Below are 20,350 nucleotides of genomic sequence, written 5' to 3'. Positions count from 1 at the left end.
CCACGTGTAAACAATTGGCTGTCTTTTACGCACAAACTTTACGCACGGACATTTGTCGCTGGACCCGTTTCCTGTGGTCCTTTTCGGAAGCAAAAGTGAAGTTTTTGCATATTTGTCCTCACCGGGGCTCAGGGAGAACGTCTCTGAAGTACATGCTGATGCAGATCTTGAGCAGCGGTTGGAAATGTGCACCTGATCTTCATCCACGACTCCCCGCTCCATCACTTCCCCGCTGCACCTGCTCCTCCTGTTCTAGCTGAGGCCGATCATGACCGTCTCCACGTCTTTGGAGGGTCTGCGGTCCTTCACCAGGAAGTTAATCATGCTCTCCGACTTGATCATCAGGTTGCACCCGAGGAAAAATATACCGAACATGACGGTGAGCGACAGCACGCACAGCACCGCGATCTGCACCACCCGCATGACAAAGAGTTTGCGCTCCTCCTGCAGCAGCACCAGCGACCCTCCGCCGTCGCCGGTCACCACGCTGCTGGTGCCGTTCCCGTAGAACGTGGCCAGAGTTCCGGCGAGGGTCTGACTCCCGTTCAACAGTGCGCCCTGGGTCACGTCGAAGAAGGAGACGTTCATGATTCCTTGCGAGTGATCAGCAAATAAGACTCCACTTGTCAGGCGCACGGTCTCACCAACCTGCACTCCAAGCAAAACTTTGCGTCATGTGACTGTTCAGACAGTGATGAGAGGGAAATTAGCGAAAAAACAAACGCCTTTAAATTCCAGATTCACAGTCAAGCATCGAGGTTTTGCACAGCTCCGCAGCGCAATGACCGCATCCGCATCACTGGACCGTTCTCCGCAGTTACAGGTGCAACTCAAAGTAAGTTTCTACAACTCAGATTCCATGTGTTCCCGGCTCTGGGTGAGTCCTCTTACACGGCGAGCGAGGTGCAAAACGTGTCCCCCCCTCTGATGTAATAAGAGACAGACAGTCCCCGTGCTCGCCTGCGAGCGCTTCTTTTGTGCCAAGTCTCTGGTGCGTTTTAAAGTGATGATGAGCTCCCTGTGGACCACACCACTATATCACTGGAGGAGGCAGTCGGCTGGCCAGAGATAATGCGCCGCTCCTCAGATGTACAAAAGATACAGACATAAAATGAAATATATATATATATTCATTTGAAGTAGTAATCTGGCATTATTCTTCTTCACCTATTCTTTCTTTCAGGAGGCAAAGTGTTTCCTAAAAAACCTTCAAAAAGTTAATGAATTTCAAACAAGTGCTACTCCCTGTCAATGTTTTTTTAATTCAAAATATTGGCTTTCAAGGAGGAATGAGGCCACATGGTTCATGAATGTGGATATTTTGAAGTGTGTTCTTCACAGATATAGGTTAATTTATGCACATCAATAATGCCTTGAATCAATATTGACTCAGACATACATTAATTTGAATGGCTTCTCATGAAAGTGTTCAGAAAACGTTCATTTCAGTAAGAATAACTATGAGAGGCAGATTTCTATCTGCTCTGAAAGACAATTAAAACTTTGACAGGCGAGTTTACTGCAGGTTGCTGAGGAAACTGTCCCTATGATTTATATATAGGCGCCTTGAGAGGTAGACCAAACACAGCAACTTTAAATGAAGGTATGAATTAATAAACTATGATTGAACCATGGCAAATATTTATCCGAAATATTGGCTTCACTGCGCCTGCTGCTTCCTTTCCTCGGCAGCAGCTGAAATGAAACTCCTGAGAAGCACTGAAGCTCTATTTTTATTAGACAACGTTATCACTTGGTCTTAAAGGTGCTTTGTACCTATAGATATATATATATATATATAGACATCTAAATGATGCCATTTATTTTTCATGCACTCACTTGCCTCCTTATGCATTGTTAGTTTTAATTTTATGTTGTCAGTGTTTTAATGACAGAAATAGCAGTGATGATTTACTCCATCCAACAGTTGCTCCTCTATAATATAATAGCGGCTAATTTGTCACAATCAGTCCTACTTGTAGTTTTAAAATAACTGATTTTATTACCGCTAAGTTGATTTGCATTCATTCCCTCGTTGAAAAATACTCACTTCTTTTGTTGCGTCTATTTCACACAATTAGACATGGAGACAGTTTTGTACTTGATAGATGGAAACTTGCCCGCTGGGTTTGAAAATTACCCAAGAGACAATTTAGTGGTGCATGAAAACAAAGTGACAGATGTGATTTCCATTTGTGCTTTGAGATTTCCAATTTAAGAGACTGTCAGTGCATATCTTTATGAAGTTGTAAATGCAGCAAGAAAGGAGGAAGAAAGGGTTGTATAAGGAAATTAAAAACTAAAAGCAAATTTGGGCTGACTGGGAACCAATTTAATATGTATTATCTAATTACATCACCAAAGGATTACGTATGTTGTCCCCCAGACTATAAATATCATGTAATTAAACATTGAATTTGTCTTTTCAGATTTTATCCTAATCCCTTCGCTTCACGTGTATGGAGAAAATGTCAACAATTGGGATGAACTTAGACAGCTTGATTTTGAAATGACTCCTCAAGCTCTGACAGTGGAGGCCGTCACATTAATCTGCTGTTTGTCTAAAAACAAAGGCCATGAGATTCAATTTGTTAGACACGCTCCGTATGTCTGGGTAAGCAGCTTTCAGCCGGCAACTGACGAGCATGTGCACAAACAATGATTAGCTCCGGCCACAAATACCTTCCATAAGACACAACAAGGAGCATTGTACTGTGTGTTCTTTGTGTGTACAATAAAATCAAATAATCTCCTCCGCAGACGGATTTGCCGTAAATTAATTGGCAGCATGTGAATCGATGCTGTGAAATGGGATTTGGCTCTATTATTCACTGCAGGGCGATTATGGAGAATAGTTTGCACTTCATCTCTCTGTCAATATGTAAATCCTTGGCTACAGTAAAAAAAAAAACAATGCATCTGAGGCTTAAACTTCAGAGAATTGACAAATGAGGAGAAATTTAATGCAAATTGGAAACCTCAAAGAAAATGTTACTCTTTAGAACTAATTATCAATATCGTTTTTTAGAAAATGTGTTTCACTTTCAAGAAGTTTTTCCCTTTAAAAGCTGAAAACTGAAGAACCTGTTGCTGAACCTGTGAATTCCATCATCTCAGTGGAATGTCACAAGCTCTAAACTGGTTGCGAATGCCACACATTTCATTGGATGTAGCGGCCACTGGCAGAGGTGCATCTCTAACAAGTGGTTATTGTCAATATATAGCGGAATATGAAGATATATTCATTTGTGGATGCATATAGACATGCGAGTGTCTGACTTGTTCCTAAGCAACAGTAGACCTGTGAGCCCAGTGACAGATGGTTGGTGAAGTTATTTTGGTTTAGAGGAGAAGGAGGGAGGGGGGGATGAGGTGCCTGGACGGAGGAGAGGGAGAGAGACAGAGAGAGCGAGGAGGGGAGGGGGGACTTTTCCACTTAACATGAGGGAATTGGCAGCCTAGCAACCCAAACTAAGTGAAGACATCCCTAGCAACAAGGAAGAGGCGTTTGACCCCACCCACCTCCCCTCTGCCCATCATCATCATCACCATCACCATCACCATCATCATCCTGAGCCCTTAGTGTACAGACTTTCCTCACAAGTTCCCTCCCTTCAATTAACAGATTATCTTATCAAAGCAGACACAGGGTAGCATGGAATCCACTGTGTGTGTGTGTGTGTGTGTGTGTGTGTGTGTGTGTGTGTGTGTGTGTGTGTGTGTGTGTGTGTGTGTGTGTGTGTGTGTGTGTGTGTGCAGAGTGTGTTTGTGTTTGTGTTGTGCTGGTAAGGAGTGTAAGTGCACCTTGAAGTCACTGCGTATTACAAAAAAGTGCCTTTTGGCTATTACTTTTGAAGAAATCCAGTTCTGCACGATGCGGAGGAAAGGGTTAGAGGCCGTGTTGTGTCCTTGAGGGTTTTATTACATTTCGGGCTCTTAATCACATCGATGTAAACACAGTCATTAATTGCAGGGATGCGATGCCACAGCAGAGAGATGCTCCACGTCAACCCACAGCTAAGCAAACATCAGTCATTAATGTTATTTTAAGGAGGTAATGGCTTCATTGCTTTGGTTTGCACAGGGATATAGATATTTATTATTAGACCTCCTTTAAAATGTGTACCTGCAGCTCGTCTGTTTGACTGGCTGGGGCAAATTAGTTTGAGATACACATTACAAACTAACTAAAGAAAGCTCAGCCCTGAGTACAGACATCTCCCTCACTCCACAGTATAACGCAGGACACAATCATCTGTACTTTATATCCTCCATTTACTGCTTTGACCAGTTTGTTTTCTTTGTGCCTTCTCCGTTATTTTTCTTCTTTTCTATATTAAACAACAGGCTTCATTAGACTTCTCATAGTTCTGAAGTCTGGATAAACTGCAATTAAAAAAACACAAGAACAGAAATGCCCCTCTTGCCCTCTTTCTTTCCCTTGTGTGGTCGCAGTTTATTTATATATTTTTTAGTCTCTCTCGCATATGAGCCGTTTTTCCCCTGAGAGAATTTAAACTGCAGATCCGGAGAGGGAGCAGGAGGAGGAGGCAGGGCCAAAAGGCGAAGCATCATAACACAAATACACTTTGTCCATTAATGTCAGTGACTCCAGGGCACATTTCATAAGCCAGCGAACCCTTCACCCGAGCAAAACTCATATCTACCCAGACGACCCATCCACTCGGCAAAGCAGGAAAGGGGGAAACCAGCCGTACTTAACCAAACACAGATTTTGTCTGAGTGTATTGTGGTATTGGCTCTCGGCACAGGTCAGGACTCCTCCATCCCCCTTACATCCTCCACCCCTCCTCTTCTCGCTACGCCTTTGGTCTTAATTGGCCGCCTTCTGACCCAGTCTCTGGCTTTTTATACAGGACAACTGGCGCTATGCCCTTCCCAAAAGGCCATTCATCTGTGGGGGTGGTCTACGCAGGAGTCGTTGGAACCAATAGATCCCAATCAGTCAATACTGGAGAGGGTTTTTTTATTGCCCACAGTGTATTACCTGCACCATCCGCCCACACTGAAAGCTTAATGCCAGCAGTACAGTTGACTATTATAGCTTTTCTACTTATTTCTGTCATTTCTCCTAGCCGCAATTCTTGGACACGGGTGGCAGTAACTTAGCAACCATCTGGAGAATAAGATCAGGGCAAATGGATAAAGATTCAATAAATGGCCAAGTGAGCGATAAGAAGCATCATGTGCTGCTTTCTGAAACTCACCGCAAACACACACACACACACACAAACCAGCACCACACACATTTCCCAAAAGTTCATTTCTCTAGAGCAATCTGAGCTTTTATCCTATTTTCTGCCTCATTTTCTTTTTATCCCTTCACCCTCCTCCTGTGTTAGAAGCTTCTCCATCATTCATCGAAACCGGGAGAGGTTTTCTGTTGCGGTAACTTATCAGACTCATACATTTAGTGAAGATGAGATGTAACACAGCAACATTATGCGACAGAGATTGTCTCTTTAAACCCTGTAGAATCGACAAACCACTGATGATAATAATAATAAACCTTATTTATATGGAACCGCAAAAGGCAAATACAAGAGAAATGACAATCGGCAGTAAGCAATGTGAAAGGAAGGCCCAGGCATCATCATCGAGGTGGTCATAAAAAATGTCACATGCAAACTTGATCACATAAAGGCAGTAGAGGGACAATAAAAAGAATTAGATACATAAAATAAAGGTGATAAGAAAATGATAGAAAGATGATCCAAAAAGACAACATCACTTGAAAGCAAATCTAGAAGAATGGGTTTTAAGAAGTGATTTAAAAGAACTCTCTGACTCTGAGTCTTATCTTCTCAGGAGGATCGCTCCAAAGCCGAAGGGCCCTGATCACAACTGCTTCTCATCATTGTATTTATCCTATCGTAATAATTTGTTCTCCCCACTAGGGGTCCTTCTCTCACAACTCCACAACTTAGTGTTGCATTCTTGAGGTTTCTGTGCTCAATCATTTATTGAGCTCAGAGTTTTAAATGGAGTTTCGTGGCAGATCTTCCACTTACATGATTTGAAACCTTTATTAACTGTTATGTTGTTCTGTTTTCAGCCCATTAGAGGACAGGGTGACATGCAAAGCAGTTTTATTTTGTATTCAACAGGATGTAAGTGGACTTTGGACTTCTTTTCCTGAACGGTGTGAGAAGCACTAGTTTATCTGTAACTTGAGTGTAAAGCAAAAGTGCAGAAAAATGGACATCACAAATTGAGTTTTATTCCGGTTAAGTGAATCTTCTTTCACTTATTAAGATTCAAGATTCATGAACTTCATTATATATATATATTTATATATAGATAGATAGATAAATATAAGTAAACACTGGTTGAGGTTAGGAGGGTGGGTTATAGCAGTGATGTAGATAATTACTGTAAATAATAAATGTGTATTTAAATGGTATGATGAATATGAGGGTTATTGCACAGCAGGTGACATGGTGAATATGATGACTAAATACATATTGCATAAGATGCATTATGTGAAATCCTTCTACAGTATAGAGAAGGAAGCGGTTTTTCGTTGTTTTTGTGCAACGAAGTGTTTTTTTTAATGTATTCATTAGAAATTAGTATAAGGTCATCATCATAGCACGGAGAGGCGAGTCTCAGCATGCTCCTGCCTCTGCTCCCCGGCAGACTGACGGCTCGGAGGGGCTGGTGTTTGAGGCAGAGCCGCAGCTATGACCCAACACGAGTTTAGTCAAGTCAAGGAAAGAATGAGGAAAAGCGCAGGACGAGCCCACAGGCAACTCACAAGCAACTCAGGTCGGCTGCGCTCCGTTACTCCTCAGCCATGGGAACTTTGACTCTCCGTCCACTGCTGCTGCTTCTGCTGCTCTCCTCCGCTGCGGAAGTTTTCAGTAAGATGTTTTTGTGTTGGTATCATGTTTATTCTGAGGAGGATTTTTTCTTTACAGAGAAACTTTCACCTGCTCAGGCAGACCGAGGGTGTTTTCCTTCTCGACTTGTTGTGTGCTTTCTTTGAAGGAAACAGTGTGATAAATGATGATCACGGTTTTTAGTATGTTCTAAAACTGAATCAGTCCCTGTTAGTTGAACTGTTTGGTTGTATTTGCGCTTCATGGAGCTTTCGCCACCTTTTCCTTATATGGTCAGGATGTGGATTTGTCCAGGTAGAATTCCTTCACGGGAAAATCTACATGTCTCTTCTAATGATTACTTTATAACTCAGAATGCTCACCAGGTATTCAATGGGTGGTTTCATGTGGATTGTGACTTGTTTTCAATTATGTCAAAACCTAACTGCATAAATATAACACGGTGATAGACTATTCTATCTAGTTATATATCATAAATCATGTATACACATGTGAAACAGAAATCGTGTACACACACTGTGCTGTCTGCTCAGTCTTATGGGCCTGTTTACCTCAGGGGCCCTTGAAGGCGTAGCTGAATTGCGCTTACATGATTTCCGGTAGCAATCCAAGTGTTATTATGTATAATTTAATACATGTATTCTGTCAGATTGCTGTTTTTGCTCCATATTTAATTTAATGTATGATTTTATCAAAGTGAATTAGCAGTAGTGACTGTGTGTTTCACTCTAGTGAGCCACACCCATAGGCCACACAAGATAACACATAGAAAAGGGTTTGGATTAAATTAGTGTGTTGACTGGCATCAAATGAAGATTTTGACGTGTTTACATGTCACTTTTATCCAAAGTGAGACTAGGCTTCAGTGCAGTAGGTGAGTATAAGTGCTGAATCTGTTTAAAAACACAACCTGTGGCAGATCAGGTAAAGACCTGCACCGCAAAGTCCTAAAGGTTTGGGTATAATCATTAGGAAAGAGAGGAGGTGCTATTAGAAGACATGAGACTTAATTAAAATACAATGAAATGGATGACCTTAGATTTTGGAGTTTAAAGCAATATGAATTTAAAGGTTGCAAAATGATAGGGGAAACAAAAACAGTTAAATAAGTTTTGGAAGGCATAAGGAGTATTACTGTAAAGAGTGAGCTGCACTGTGACTTCACCAAGCAGTAGATGTGTGAACATGTGTGGTCGCGCTGGTGTCAGCGTTGAAGGAAGTTGGGCAGAGTTGCCTCAGCTCAGCAACAGTTAAAAAAAACAAATGTTGACGGACGTGATCTTTCCCAGGCTCCAGCATCTGCTCATCACGAGGAGCCACCACTTGTCAGCAGTGCTTGGCTGTTCACCCCAGCTGTGCATGGTGCTACCAGGAGGTACGAGCACCACACACACACAACATCCAGTAGCTTCTCCCTTCCATCCATCATCGCAGCAAGTTGTGACAGAAACCTCCTCTCCCAGCAGTTCATGCTGATTCTTCAACATGTTTATACAGTACTGCTTCGTAATGACTCACCATGGGGCCCCTGTACTCAGGAGATACCTAAACCAGCTGTAGGATAGAAAAACAGTTAACCTAAAAAGCTAACTCGTCAATGTCTCGAGTGCTGAATAGATTGGATGTGTTTACTTTTTATTATTGAAGTCGTTTGGAGTGGGAGGATCCAGTGTGTCCCGCTGCGACACGCCGGAGAATCTGGTGGATGGAGGTTGCATGAGATCCAATCTGGAGTTTCCCTCCAGCCAACTTCATATTCAGGAGGATCTTCCGCTCAGCAGCAAGGCCTCTGGCACAGCTGATGATGTCACTCAGATACGGCCGCAGAAACTTCACATTGTACTAAGACCAGGTGCGTTTACACACATCCTCAATACCAGAAATAACAATAGAGCCAGGCACTTACAACCTTAGACAACAAGATACATGCAATGGTGCCATTACTATCACCATCTGCAGTGTTTGATCCTCTGTCACTTATCTCCTGCCTGTAATTTCTTCCCTCTGAGGCGATTCCAAGCGTTTCACTGTGTCAGTGAAACAGGTGGAGGATTACCCAGTGGACCTCTACTATCTTATGGATCTTTCGTATTCAATGAAGGATGACTTGGCCCGCCTTCTCACGCTGGGCAATGAGCTTGCCGAGACCATGGGCAAGACCACAAGCAACCTACGCATGGGCTTCGGAGCCTTTGTGGACAAAACCATTTCCCCTTACATGTACACTTATCCTCCGGAGGCGGTTGCAAACCCTTGCTATGGGTAGGTGGGGGGGTTCCAAGGCGGAAATGGAACTGAGGTGGAGATTTTCTGATTTTCTGATAAGACTTGTTCAACAATTTAGAATGCGTTCTTTTTCCTCTCTTTCCCTTGCCTCATCTATTCAATATATGCAGTATAAGTCAGACATGCGAGCCTCAGTTCGGGTTCAGGCATGTGCTGCCACTGACAGAGCAGGTAGCACGCTTCACTGAGGAGGTGGCGAAGCAGCAGGTGTCTAGAAATAGAGATGCTCCAGAGGGTGGATTTGATGCCATCATGCAGGCCGTGGTGTGCAAGGTATGAAAAATGTCAATTGTTCAAGAGAAAAGAGAAACAACCACATTCATAATGTTGTGCAGCACTGAGTGTTTACTTGACTCTTTTCTTTGTCCATCGTCATAAGGAGAAAATCGGCTGGCGTCCGGATGCCTCACACCTACTGGTTTTCACCACAGATGCCGTAACTCACATTGCACTGGACGGGCGTATAGCTGGCATAGTGCAGCCCAATGATGGACAGTGTCATCTTGATAATGACAACATTTATAACCAATCTACTGTGCTGGTAAAGGCATACATTTAAGTTATTTCAGTAATTCACAGAGGGTTTCTATTTCAGTCAAGATTATTTGTGTCCTGTGTCTTGCAGGACTATCCCTCCTTGGCGCTCATGCATGAGAAAATGGCTGAAAACAACATCAATTTAATATTTGCTGTAACCGACCTGGTGCAGCCACTCTACAAGGTGAATAAACGGCTCTTCTTGTGCCGCAGCATAAGTTTATTTAAGCTTTTGTCATTTAAAAAAATTCAAACTCATGTTGTTATTACAGGAGTTCAGTAAGCTCATCCCAGGCACAACAGTGGGAGTTCTATCCGCCGACTCTGGGAATGTTATTGATCTCATTCGGGAGGCTTATGCGGTAAGGAGAGTGAGAGAATTGAGGTCTGTTATTTCATTTGTGTCATACAACTAACTACATGAAGTGTGATTGATGACTTTATGTTGTGCAGAAAATTCGCGCTACAGTGCAACTGGAGCTGGTGGGAGTCCCAGAGGAGTTGCAACTCTCCTTCAATGCCACATGCCTCAACGGAGAGGTCACCGTCGGACTCAAGTCCTGTACTGGCCTCAACATTGGAGACACGGTACGTGTTCGCTGAGTAATGTCCCATGTCTTTTATCTGCACAAAGCTATGCACAGAGACATATGTCCTCCTCTTCAGGTGTCATTCAGCGTGGAGGCTAAGGTGCAGGGCTGCCCCAAGGAGAAGAGCAGCACTTTTACCATCAAACCCCTCGGCTTCAAGGATGCCCTGGAGGTCACGGTGGATATCGATTGCGGTTGCAAATGTGAGGCAGATGTAGAAGCCAACAGCCCACACTGCAGCAACGGTAACGGCACCTACGAGTGTGGTGTGTGCCAGTGTCACCCGGGTCGTCTGGGCCCTGTCTGTGAGTGCTCATTGGAGGAAAACCGACCGTCAGACGATGCTGACTGCATCCAAAAGCCGGGCGGCCCAATCTGCAATGGGAGAGGCGACTGCTTGTGCGGCCAGTGCTCCTGCCACGCAAATGAGTTTGGCCAGGTGTGGGGGAAGCACTGCGATTGTGACGACTTCAACTGCTTGCGCTTCAAAGGGGCACTTTGCTCCGGTGAGTAAGATGCATTTCTTTCTGTCAAGATCACCGGTATTTTTCTCTGCAGTTTTGCAAACATTAATTCTAAATAGGGAGGTTGTCTCATGGATCTGAACATAAAACATGTTGCAATGGTTGGCAATCAATTTCTACCCCAGTAGAATTCTCCTTCATCATGCTTTCTTATAGTGAGGGCCGGCCCGCTGCATCAGGGGACCCTAAAGCAGGATAAGTTTGGGGGACCTGCATTGCATTGGATAGACCAGCTTTTGTCTACACTTATAACTTATTCACTTTAGGTCTTTTAGTTTAAATCATTGTCTTCCTCATCATACATCAGGTCAATTAGTTTTAATAAATAGATTATTTCCACTGAAAAATGGCCTGACTGACAGCCGGGACCCACAACTTTTAACAAACAAAAGTGCTGTATTTTAAAAAAACAAATAATTTGTTGCTAGATATTCTTCGTCTTGTAAATAGGTTTTTAATTAACATTATTATTTCCAGTGTCCAACCCACAGATTGGCCCGGGGGGCCCTGAGTTACATAGTGTCATTGTTGATCACTCTTTGCTCCTCGGACACGTCATCCAGTCTTAGTGAAACACACTCTGTCTGTTTTCCATCCCTCTCAGTCTGTAAACACATCTTTGCCAGTTTACATAGTTTCCTGTTACTCAGCTTGACAAATCAATGGTCAACATTATTATTATGGCCTTCTTTGCTTGCTTGTAAAAGACGTGTAAATAATTGCACAATTCAACTGCAGAGCATAAACAGTGAAGCTTGTAAATGACCTGTTCTCTGTCAGGCCTGTAAACTTGTAACGTTTCCTCCATTAAAGGATAGTCGGAGAAGAACACACCCAGTCACTGCTGCCTGAGTTTGATGGATGGGCTCTTACCCCTCACAGCAGCACGGTGCTCTATCTCTCTCCGTTACAAGTCTGTACAGCTCAGTGCAGAGTTACTCAATCACAGCAATAAAACTTTAATCTGCTGCGTCACTGGTTAATTTAATGCAAGAGCAGTTTGGGCCTGTGATTGCAAGGACGGCGGTGTAGGAATATCAAACTAGGAAAACTGTCAAACTATTAAAATAACGATTAAAACGGATGAATAATGAGTGATGTCACCAGCATTATCTCATTTTGGACTCTAAAATGTCGGGTTCTTCAAGTTTGAAAGATGTGTGTGATTACTAGAGGGTCGGAAAGATACCACCAAGTTGAATCATTGGAAGAGGACCTGCACTTATTTTGAACTTTATGACAGCACAATAGTAAATAGAGAGTAGCAGTGACAGTACAGTGCTTCCTCCAATTTTCTCCATTGACGTTTAAGAAAATCTACGAGATGAATATCGAGCATGAAACATTTGATTCAGAGCAACAGAAATTGTTTTCCAGGCCTCATAGCTTGTGAAAAGTACATTTCAATCCAGAAAATGAATGGGATTTTTACTTGTTGAGCTCTTAATTTCCACGAGATAATCTCAAGATAAAAGTTGAATTCTGTTCCACAGTGATTTCCATGAATGATTCTTTGACAAGACAGACCAAAGCAGTGCATAGTATTAAATCATCGCAGCCTCACTAAGCTCTCCCTGTGGGTGCACCATGACCTTACAGAGAAGTTGGACGATAAAATGTGATATGGAAAGCCAAATTTCTTTAACAAGGAGGAGTTTGGAGGTTGTTTTCCTGAGAGACAGGTTTTGAGTCACGCAGTGGTGAAACCCAGGGCTTCGGTGCCGGCCTGATCACCCACACAACAACACACATCATAACTGTCGGATGTCAGTCCACAGAGCTCAATTTGTGACCGCTAAGTCACTGTGTCTCAGTGCAGTCATGCCGTTGTTTCGGCTGGAGCAACAAAAAGCTCCAGGTCTAGGATACTCCCTGAGGCTGTGTATTTCTTCTCCTGCCGAGGAGCCCTGGGACTGGTGCAGGCCCAGGGAGCAACAGTCTGCCGAGCGCAGCCCCAGGGCTCATAAATATGAGGACACGGAGAGAACAGGAAAGTTTGCATTCCTGTGCTGGCAACTTGCCCAAACTCTTCCCTCTTCAGTACTTCTCTATCTCCACCATTTCCCGTCTCTCTCAATCCAGCTGTGTAATGTTTGACTTTTCTGTCTCTCTCCCCGTTTCTCTTCGTTTATCATGGCCCCCCGACGTTTTCCCTCTCTAAAAGCCAAGGCATGTGACTAATGGGCAGGATTACTGTACAGTCTCACAGAGCAGGGCGATGTGAACCTAAGATAAAAACTCTCCTTTAAGTGTGCGAATCAACTTTTAAAATAACGACAGCAAAGATAGAAGTTTACTCTCATTAATTAATATTATTAAAAAATGTCCATTGTTATAATTACAAGGTCTTGTAAGGTTTTCTCTACACGTCTCAGCTGCTATCTTTAAGACTGAGTAAGAGAGATTACTCAACGCTATGACAAACATTACATGTAAGCGTGTTAACCATTAACCAGTGACACCACCACCAGTAAACAGTCTGATCCTGTCACCGCTCTTAACGCAGTTCAAACGAGAAGCTGTTGCGTGTTGACTCAGGGGAATTTTTTCCTCGAGGTTTCAACAACGGACGATTTGTTTTGAGCCCTGGAATTAGGGACCATATAGGACCCTCTGCGATATTTCATGACCAGTGATTCCCCCAGTCTGATCCAGCAGCTTGGATGTGACTCATCGCCTGGCTCTTAGTCATCCAGTGCCAAATCCTGTTTGTTTTATTGCAAAGAACACTGTAGTCTCTTGGGTCCTGCCTTTGTTTCTAATGTGCTGATGTGGCGCGCGGCTCTCTGTGACCCGACGGAGAGAAGCGTGCCTCCAGATTCTGTCAACAAATGGCTCCACTGCTGTAAAACTCTTCCTACACTGACGGACCTTGCTTCTGTGCTTTCTACACTTACCTCAGGATGTGTATGTGTATGTGTGTGTGTGTGTGTGTGTGTGTGTGTGTGTGGGTGAGTGTGTGTGTGTGTGTCCAGGTACTACTCGTGTTGTGGGGACCTTAATCTGTTCACGCAGTCACATTATTTGTTACTTCTCTACCTAATGGGAACAAAAAGAAAATTCTTATAAAGAAAATCATGAGAATTTAAGATGAAGACATATAATAAGGTTAATTTAAAGTTAAAGTTAGGATAAGGTTTGGACTAGGTAAGGGTAAGGGTTAGGATTAGGAAAGTGGTAACTATGGTGAAAGCAGGATATTATTATAAGTCATGTAAGGCCCTCTGAAGTCATGGAGAAACGCCTGTGTGTGTGTTTGTGTGTGTGTGTGTGTGTGTGTGTGTGTGTGTGTGTGGGTGTGGGTGTGGGTGGGTATGCATCTGTCATGAGAAGGGTGGAAATAATAAAGTGTAGAACAATGGGGAGGATTGTGAGATATTTCCCTCTAATGTTCCTGTCTGAGATTAGACTTCACTTAAACAACAGACAGTCACAAAGTAATGTAGTACATTTGATTGTTTTTAAGAGAATATGTTCTGTAAAAACAAAGCTGCCCACAATGATTACGTAATTACAGCTATTAAAAGTACTTTTTCATTACCCAAATGAAGCAGCATAAATTTATGGCCACTGTCGTCTGATGTTGATCATTGTTATTTAAAATCCAGACGGGTGCTTAGTTGTTTTGTTTTTCTAAATGAACCAGTACCGAGTCATTAAAGTTATATCGCTTACAACAAAGGTCCTCATTTGTAAACGTAACAAATAAAAGATAAGTTCATAAACATTAAGGCCCCCCCAACCAACAATTAAATGTTGCTTAATGAACAAATGCGGCAACAGGTATGATTTCCTAAGACACACAGCTCAGACACAGTTCACACCCAAAACAATAAATTACACACACTCTGATTCATTTTTCAAATTGAGTAATTTGTAGTTAATAGCTTTGTTTGCGTGGCCTCACCTGTGTGATTATCAGTCATCCATTATCTGAATCGCTGATCCTTTGAGGGTTGCATGGGGGCGGGAGCCAATCCCAGCAGACACTGGGTGAGAGGCGTCCTACACCCTTTACTGATTGCCAGTCTTTCGCAAGGCCGACAAAACAATGGGTCGCTCTGACATTCACATCAGCGGTCAATTTAGAGTCTTCAGTTAAATCTGCATGTTCTGAGTAACCGCGGGAAAACCCACAAATACAGGTGGACAACATGCAAACACAGAGAAACACACAGGGAGACCAAAGCAAGAACCATAATGCTGAAGATAAAGATGTAATGTTTAAATCTTGTGACTATTATCAACATCCTCATGCCCTTCTTAATTCTTTCAGATCATGGGAAGTGTAGCTGTGGCTACTGCCAGTGTGACGCCGGCTGGAAAGGAGAAAACTGTAACTGCAGCACAATCATTGACACCTGCATGTCCAGCATTGGTCTGCTGTGCACCGGCCGGGGGAACTGTGAGTGTGGGGTCTGTCAGTGCACTCAGCCCGGGGCCTACGGAGCAACCTGTGAGAAGTGCCCCACCTGTCCGGATTCCTGCACCATAAAGAAGTGAGTTCTCCATCACAAAGAGTCCCTTCTTCTGGAATCTATGATATGGAGAGAATAAACATGAGGTTGGCACTCGACTAAAGGAAATGCCAAAGGGTTTATTTCCCTGGGAGCGTGAGTGTGCTTGAGAAATTTCATACAGTCTACCATGGAATTAGTTTATGAGATCCAAAGTTGACATTTTGATCCGAGGGTGGTGCAAAAGGAGAGCTCAAAAGGGAAAGGGTTGGTCCTTTGGAGACCAGGAATATTTAAACTCATTAGATTAAAAAAACACATGACATATGAATTACCAGAGAAAGAAAAATAATGGAACTCATCCTCTAGTTTTCAATAAACTGTAACATGATATGCAATGAAATGTGGGAGATTATCTTGACCTGATGGTGACATCAGATAAGATTTTGTTATTATCCTGTTCCTAAACATCTGACTATGCCGTCTTCAGGCCGTGCCACAAAAATGTATTATTTTATCTTGATGTACTGACAGTCCAGGATGATAACCAACAACTCCCTCACACGTACGCAACAAATTTAGTTGTAGTTTCACGTACAGCTGGAGAACATCAACCTTCTCCTCGGCCCTCACTTAAGTATTTCTGTTCTTTCACCCACAGAGCGTGTGTTGAGTGTCAGCACTTCAAGAGAGGACAGTACACCACAGACAACAGCTGCAACAGGATCTGCAAAGATGAGATCAGAGTAGTGGATAAACTGGGTGAGAAATCTACAATCTCTAATTTCTTTACTTTCATAGTGTAACCCTGAGTGTTGTAGAAATGATTCAGTTTTTCTGATCATATTTGCAGAAGTTTGAAAGTGGCTGGAGCCTTTCTTTGCACATAGTGGCAACAGACTATAATGTACTAATAAATATTGAAGATAATTCACCGTACCTTGAAATCATTTTCATTACCCTGTTTCTTCTTCTCATCTTTATCCCGCAGTTCTCCAAAACACAAATGCAGTGAATTGCTCATACAAAGACGAAAATGACTGCTTGGAGCACTTCCAGTATTACGAAGATGAAAGTGGCAAATCCATTCTGTTTGTGGTGAAAGAGCCAGGTACTGTCTGAGTTTCTGTGCACAAACTTAATGGTTACATTATTAGGACAGAATGGTTTGTTCTTGAATGTGTTTTCAGTCTGTATCTGGCAAGCTTCAGGGGAACAGTATGGGCATCTAATAACATTCTCCTCGGTAAAGAACACATCATCTGCCAGATAACTACAGCTACGCTATGCCACACCACAGAAACCCAAATACATCAGTGTAGTGACTTGTTGTAAATGGTCTGTATTTATATAGCGCTTTTCTTGTCTTGATGACCACTAAAAGAGCTTTACAGTACAGTTTATTGCCATTCACACACACATTCATGCAATACATCTATGGTGCATTGGTTGTGCCGCAGAGTGTCTGACACCGGAGTACTGCAGTGTTTGCTTAACTTAATGTGTCCTTAAAAGAAAATATCATGGAAACCAGCTTTAGATATTAACTATCTTTTTGGCTCTGTTCTCTCAGAGTGCCCCGAGGGCCCGGACCTCCTGATTGTGCTCATGGGGGTGGTCGGAGCCATTCTGCTACTGGGCCTGGTTGGCCTCCTCATCTGGAAGCTGCTGGTCACCATCCACGATCGCAAAGAGTTTGGCAGGTTTGAGGAGGAGAGAGCCAAAGCCAAATGGGATACGGTGAGAAATATTCATAATTGGAACATAATGATAACATACATTAACTGCTCCTGCTTTAAGGATGAATGGAGTACTGTAACAGAATGTGGCTGCCCTGTGATGGGCGTCGACGTAACCCTTCAAAAAGCTGGGACTTCAGTGTGAGTTTGAATTAAGCCAGTCTCACTTCTGTTTTAATTCCCAGGGTAACAACCCTCTGTACAAGGGAGCCACCTCCACCTTCACCAACGTGGCGTACCGAGGCAAGTGAGGACGAAATGGAAAGAGAAACACTCAGGGGTCAGTGACAAAGATGGAATGTAGCAGAACAGAAATGGACGGGAAGAAGCTTACACTGTCATGTGACCAGCTACTGTAACTGAAAAGGGAGTACTGCTGTCAACAGCCTGATGAAATTTATAAAAAATAATGAGAACTGTTAATATGAGTCACATGAAGGGGTTGCATGCTCCTCAGTATCTGTTTTACACCGTCATGTCTCCAGTGAGCGGGTTCTGTCCGGGTCCTCCCACAGTCCAAAGACATGCACATTGGAGTTAGGTTAATTGGATGCTCTAAATTGCCCATAGGTGTGAATGTGAGCTTGAACGGTTGTTTGTCTGTATGTGTATGTTTGTTTGTTTGTGTGTTGGCTCTGTGATACGCTGGCGACCTGTCCAGGATGTACGCCGCCCCCCCGTCCAATGTCAGCAGGGATTGGCTCAGGCCTCCTGCGACCCTCACAGGATAAGCAATATACATATTTGTATAGATGGTTGGGTTGATGTCGGCAGCCTTCTCTCAGCACTTCTTCTTCTTTTTTTAAAATGTGGTTATTTTCTGTGTCAGAGTGCAGCTGCAGCCTATTTTAAACTTTTCTTTTCACAGAATTAAAAAAGGCAGTGATCAGACCATTCAGAACAAAGTTTATTAGAATAACTAAAATGTGCACTATTGAATCTCCAATGCCGTTCATATACATTACCATCTCTTTTTTATAATACAAAGTAGTTTATAGTAATGGTTGAACCTAGCGTGTGTTTAGAATGACTTGCATTACAATGCCTATGGTCTATATTGTTTTTGAAATGCACACCAGCAATGGTAACTTTATTGGTACATGACATGTTTCTTTATCACTGCGTCGCCACCTCTTGTTGTGCTTGTTGGGCTGTTTTTCTATTTGTTGTATTTGTACATAGGGATTTGTCCTGCCATTGCTGAACTGTAAATTGTGTCATTGTGTTGGAATTGTGAATGACAAACTTGCGCTTACTCCTTAAGCTCTTTATGTTTACGGGAGGTAATACTATTACAGTGTGAGGTGTATTCTAGTTGAACAGCTCTGATCCTCTCAGGACATGGTACAAAAATACACTGTCTGTTTTGTGTGTTTGTTTGTTTTTGCACACTGGTTTATCTCTTGTTCCTTTATCCGTGGGAAACATAAAGATGTACAAAACATGACTTCCTCAGTTTGGTTATTTTCAACAAATGTCAAAACTGATTTTAGTCTTTATCAAGAGCAGAAGTACAGAAGTGTGAAAGATTTAAATGTTTCAGATCCAATCAGTTTAGAAATCTGAACAGAGATTGTAACTCCAATAATTACTCTGTGAGAAGATCACTTTCAAAGTGTTAACATTTGAGGATGTTTGTGGACCCTCATTTTTAATTCATGTGTCTTGGATTTAGACAGCTATGTTCCTGCCTACAATTCAAACAAGTTCAATATGATGTGAGTGTTGGAAAACTACTAAAATTAACATCAGTCTGTAGAGTCCAGAATGTCTGTCTGATAACACTTTTATCACGGCATAGAATATTTCCTGTTGTACGACTCATCAAAATTAAGCCTTATCACCCTCTTGCATTTGGTTCACTTCCCTTTTTTTCAAAGTGATTACAACTGAAGACACATAACTCTGCACAGTGCCAAACAACCACATCCTGCTCACACCAGTCTGATATATAAAATTCCCTATAAGGCAACAGTCAGTCTTTACATGTACGACTCTGACAAATATGTAGAGTCTGCTGTTTATCTTAGTGGTTACGTGTACATCAAATATGCCGACGCATATTCTATCATTATCTAAACATGTGCATTGTTTGATTTGATCATTTTAGGGACATTACTGTGCATGTTTAATCCTTTAGACACCTAATTTACATGTTGCTTATACAGTAATTTAAAGGGTTTGATCCTTGGTAAGTGGGATTTTTCCTGTTTTCAGCCGAATCGCACTGTAAATCCTCGTTCTTAATGGTTAGCGTCTCTATAGGCAGTGCCGGGAGGAGGTCTTTGCAAATCGAATTGCTCAGTCCAGATGGTAACTGGCTGCCTCCTGACTTGAAAGTCATTCCAACAACCAAGTCGAGATTGTTCTCAGTCATGCAAAGAAAGATTTTAAAGATGCCCTTGCATGCAGAAGCTATTACTTTAGATCTGCTTAAAACTGTAGAAAAGAAAACCATAACACATAGACTTCAACCCATTTCAAAGTGAAACTTGGCACTAGCATATGACTGGTCTCTTGTCATTCAGGGGGTAGAGCGGGTTGTCCACAAACAATAATGTCGGCGGTATGATCTCAGAGACCTCCACACATTCCGAAGTCCCTTGGGCAACAAATACTGAAAATAGGGCTGATTAAATGTGTATGGTCTGTCTATTTATAGCACTTTTTCACACTTCATACACCTACTCATACAGCGCATCTATGTGCTGCTCTTTCTCTGTCACACATCAGTCATACACTGCCAACAAGCCTGTCAGGGGACATTTGTGGTTCAGCATCCTGCCCAAGGACACCAGCACGCAAGACAGTGGGGAGATAGAGATCAAACTGACATCCGTCTTGTTAGTGGACAACCCGCTATATCTCCTGAGCCACAGTCGCCCATGACATGTGACTTTAAGTAGACGATGAGACATAAGTACTACACAGAAACAGTCAATTTACCATGACCCGTAAATATCTACCTCTAAGCAATTCATATTATTAGATATATACTTGTTAAAAAGTTTGTTGTATGCTATGCATAGACATTGCTTAAACCCTTCATTGGAGTCCAAACGTGGTGACAAAAAACTGTCCAAAAATGCATGTTGACCAGTTTAGGTGTGAACTCTGATAATCATTTCACTAACTTCGACTCACGTTAATAGTAATAGTAGTGTTGTTGTTTGTTTATTTGGGCAGCTGAAAGACTTTGATGCACATGAAGTCATTCTGTGTAATTTCATTCCTAGCATTCTACTCATTCATGTGGGTCAGTGTGTCTCAGCAAAAGGAATCATGGTATTTGTCTCCCTCTGGTGTTTAAACAATGCACTGATCAGATGTGGTCAGGAGAAGTTGTGCCTGTCT

The 20,350-nt window shown here is 42.5% G+C and overlaps 2 protein-coding genes across 2 annotated transcripts; one reads left to right on the top strand and one right to left on the bottom strand.

Annotated features, from left to right (window-relative positions):
- Positions 1–252: 252 nt before the first annotated feature.
- Positions 253–588, bottom strand: rprml (reprimo-like). Its single transcript, XM_061090880.1, has one exon. The coding sequence runs from the start codon at positions 586–588 to the stop codon at positions 253–255; it is 336 nt and encodes a 111-aa protein (XP_060946863.1).
- A 6,207-nt stretch (positions 589–6,795) lies between these two features.
- On the top strand, positions 6,796–18,443 carry itgb3a (integrin beta 3a). The gene is made up of 15 exons (XM_061089699.1): positions 6,796–6,884; positions 8,153–8,238; positions 8,511–8,715; positions 8,873–9,125; positions 9,260–9,422; positions 9,529–9,690; positions 9,775–9,870; positions 9,959–10,048; positions 10,140–10,274; positions 10,353–10,782; positions 15,077–15,299; positions 15,919–16,019; positions 16,249–16,368; positions 16,831–16,997; positions 17,182–18,443. Exons 1-15 carry the CDS (start codon positions 6,818–6,820, stop codon positions 17,245–17,247), a joined length of 2,364 nt encoding a protein of 787 aa, XP_060945682.1. The 5' UTR covers positions 6,796–6,817; the 3' UTR covers positions 17,248–18,443.
- The last annotated feature ends 1,907 nt before the right edge of the window (positions 18,444–20,350 follow it).

This window comes from Limanda limanda, chromosome 17, assembly GCF_963576545.1.
Source record: "Limanda limanda chromosome 17, fLimLim1.1, whole genome shotgun sequence".
NCBI lineage: Eukaryota > Metazoa > Chordata > Actinopteri > Pleuronectiformes > Pleuronectidae > Limanda > Limanda limanda.
Note: the sequence above shows the minus strand (reverse complement) of the source record. Positions and strands in the feature narration are given on the sequence as shown.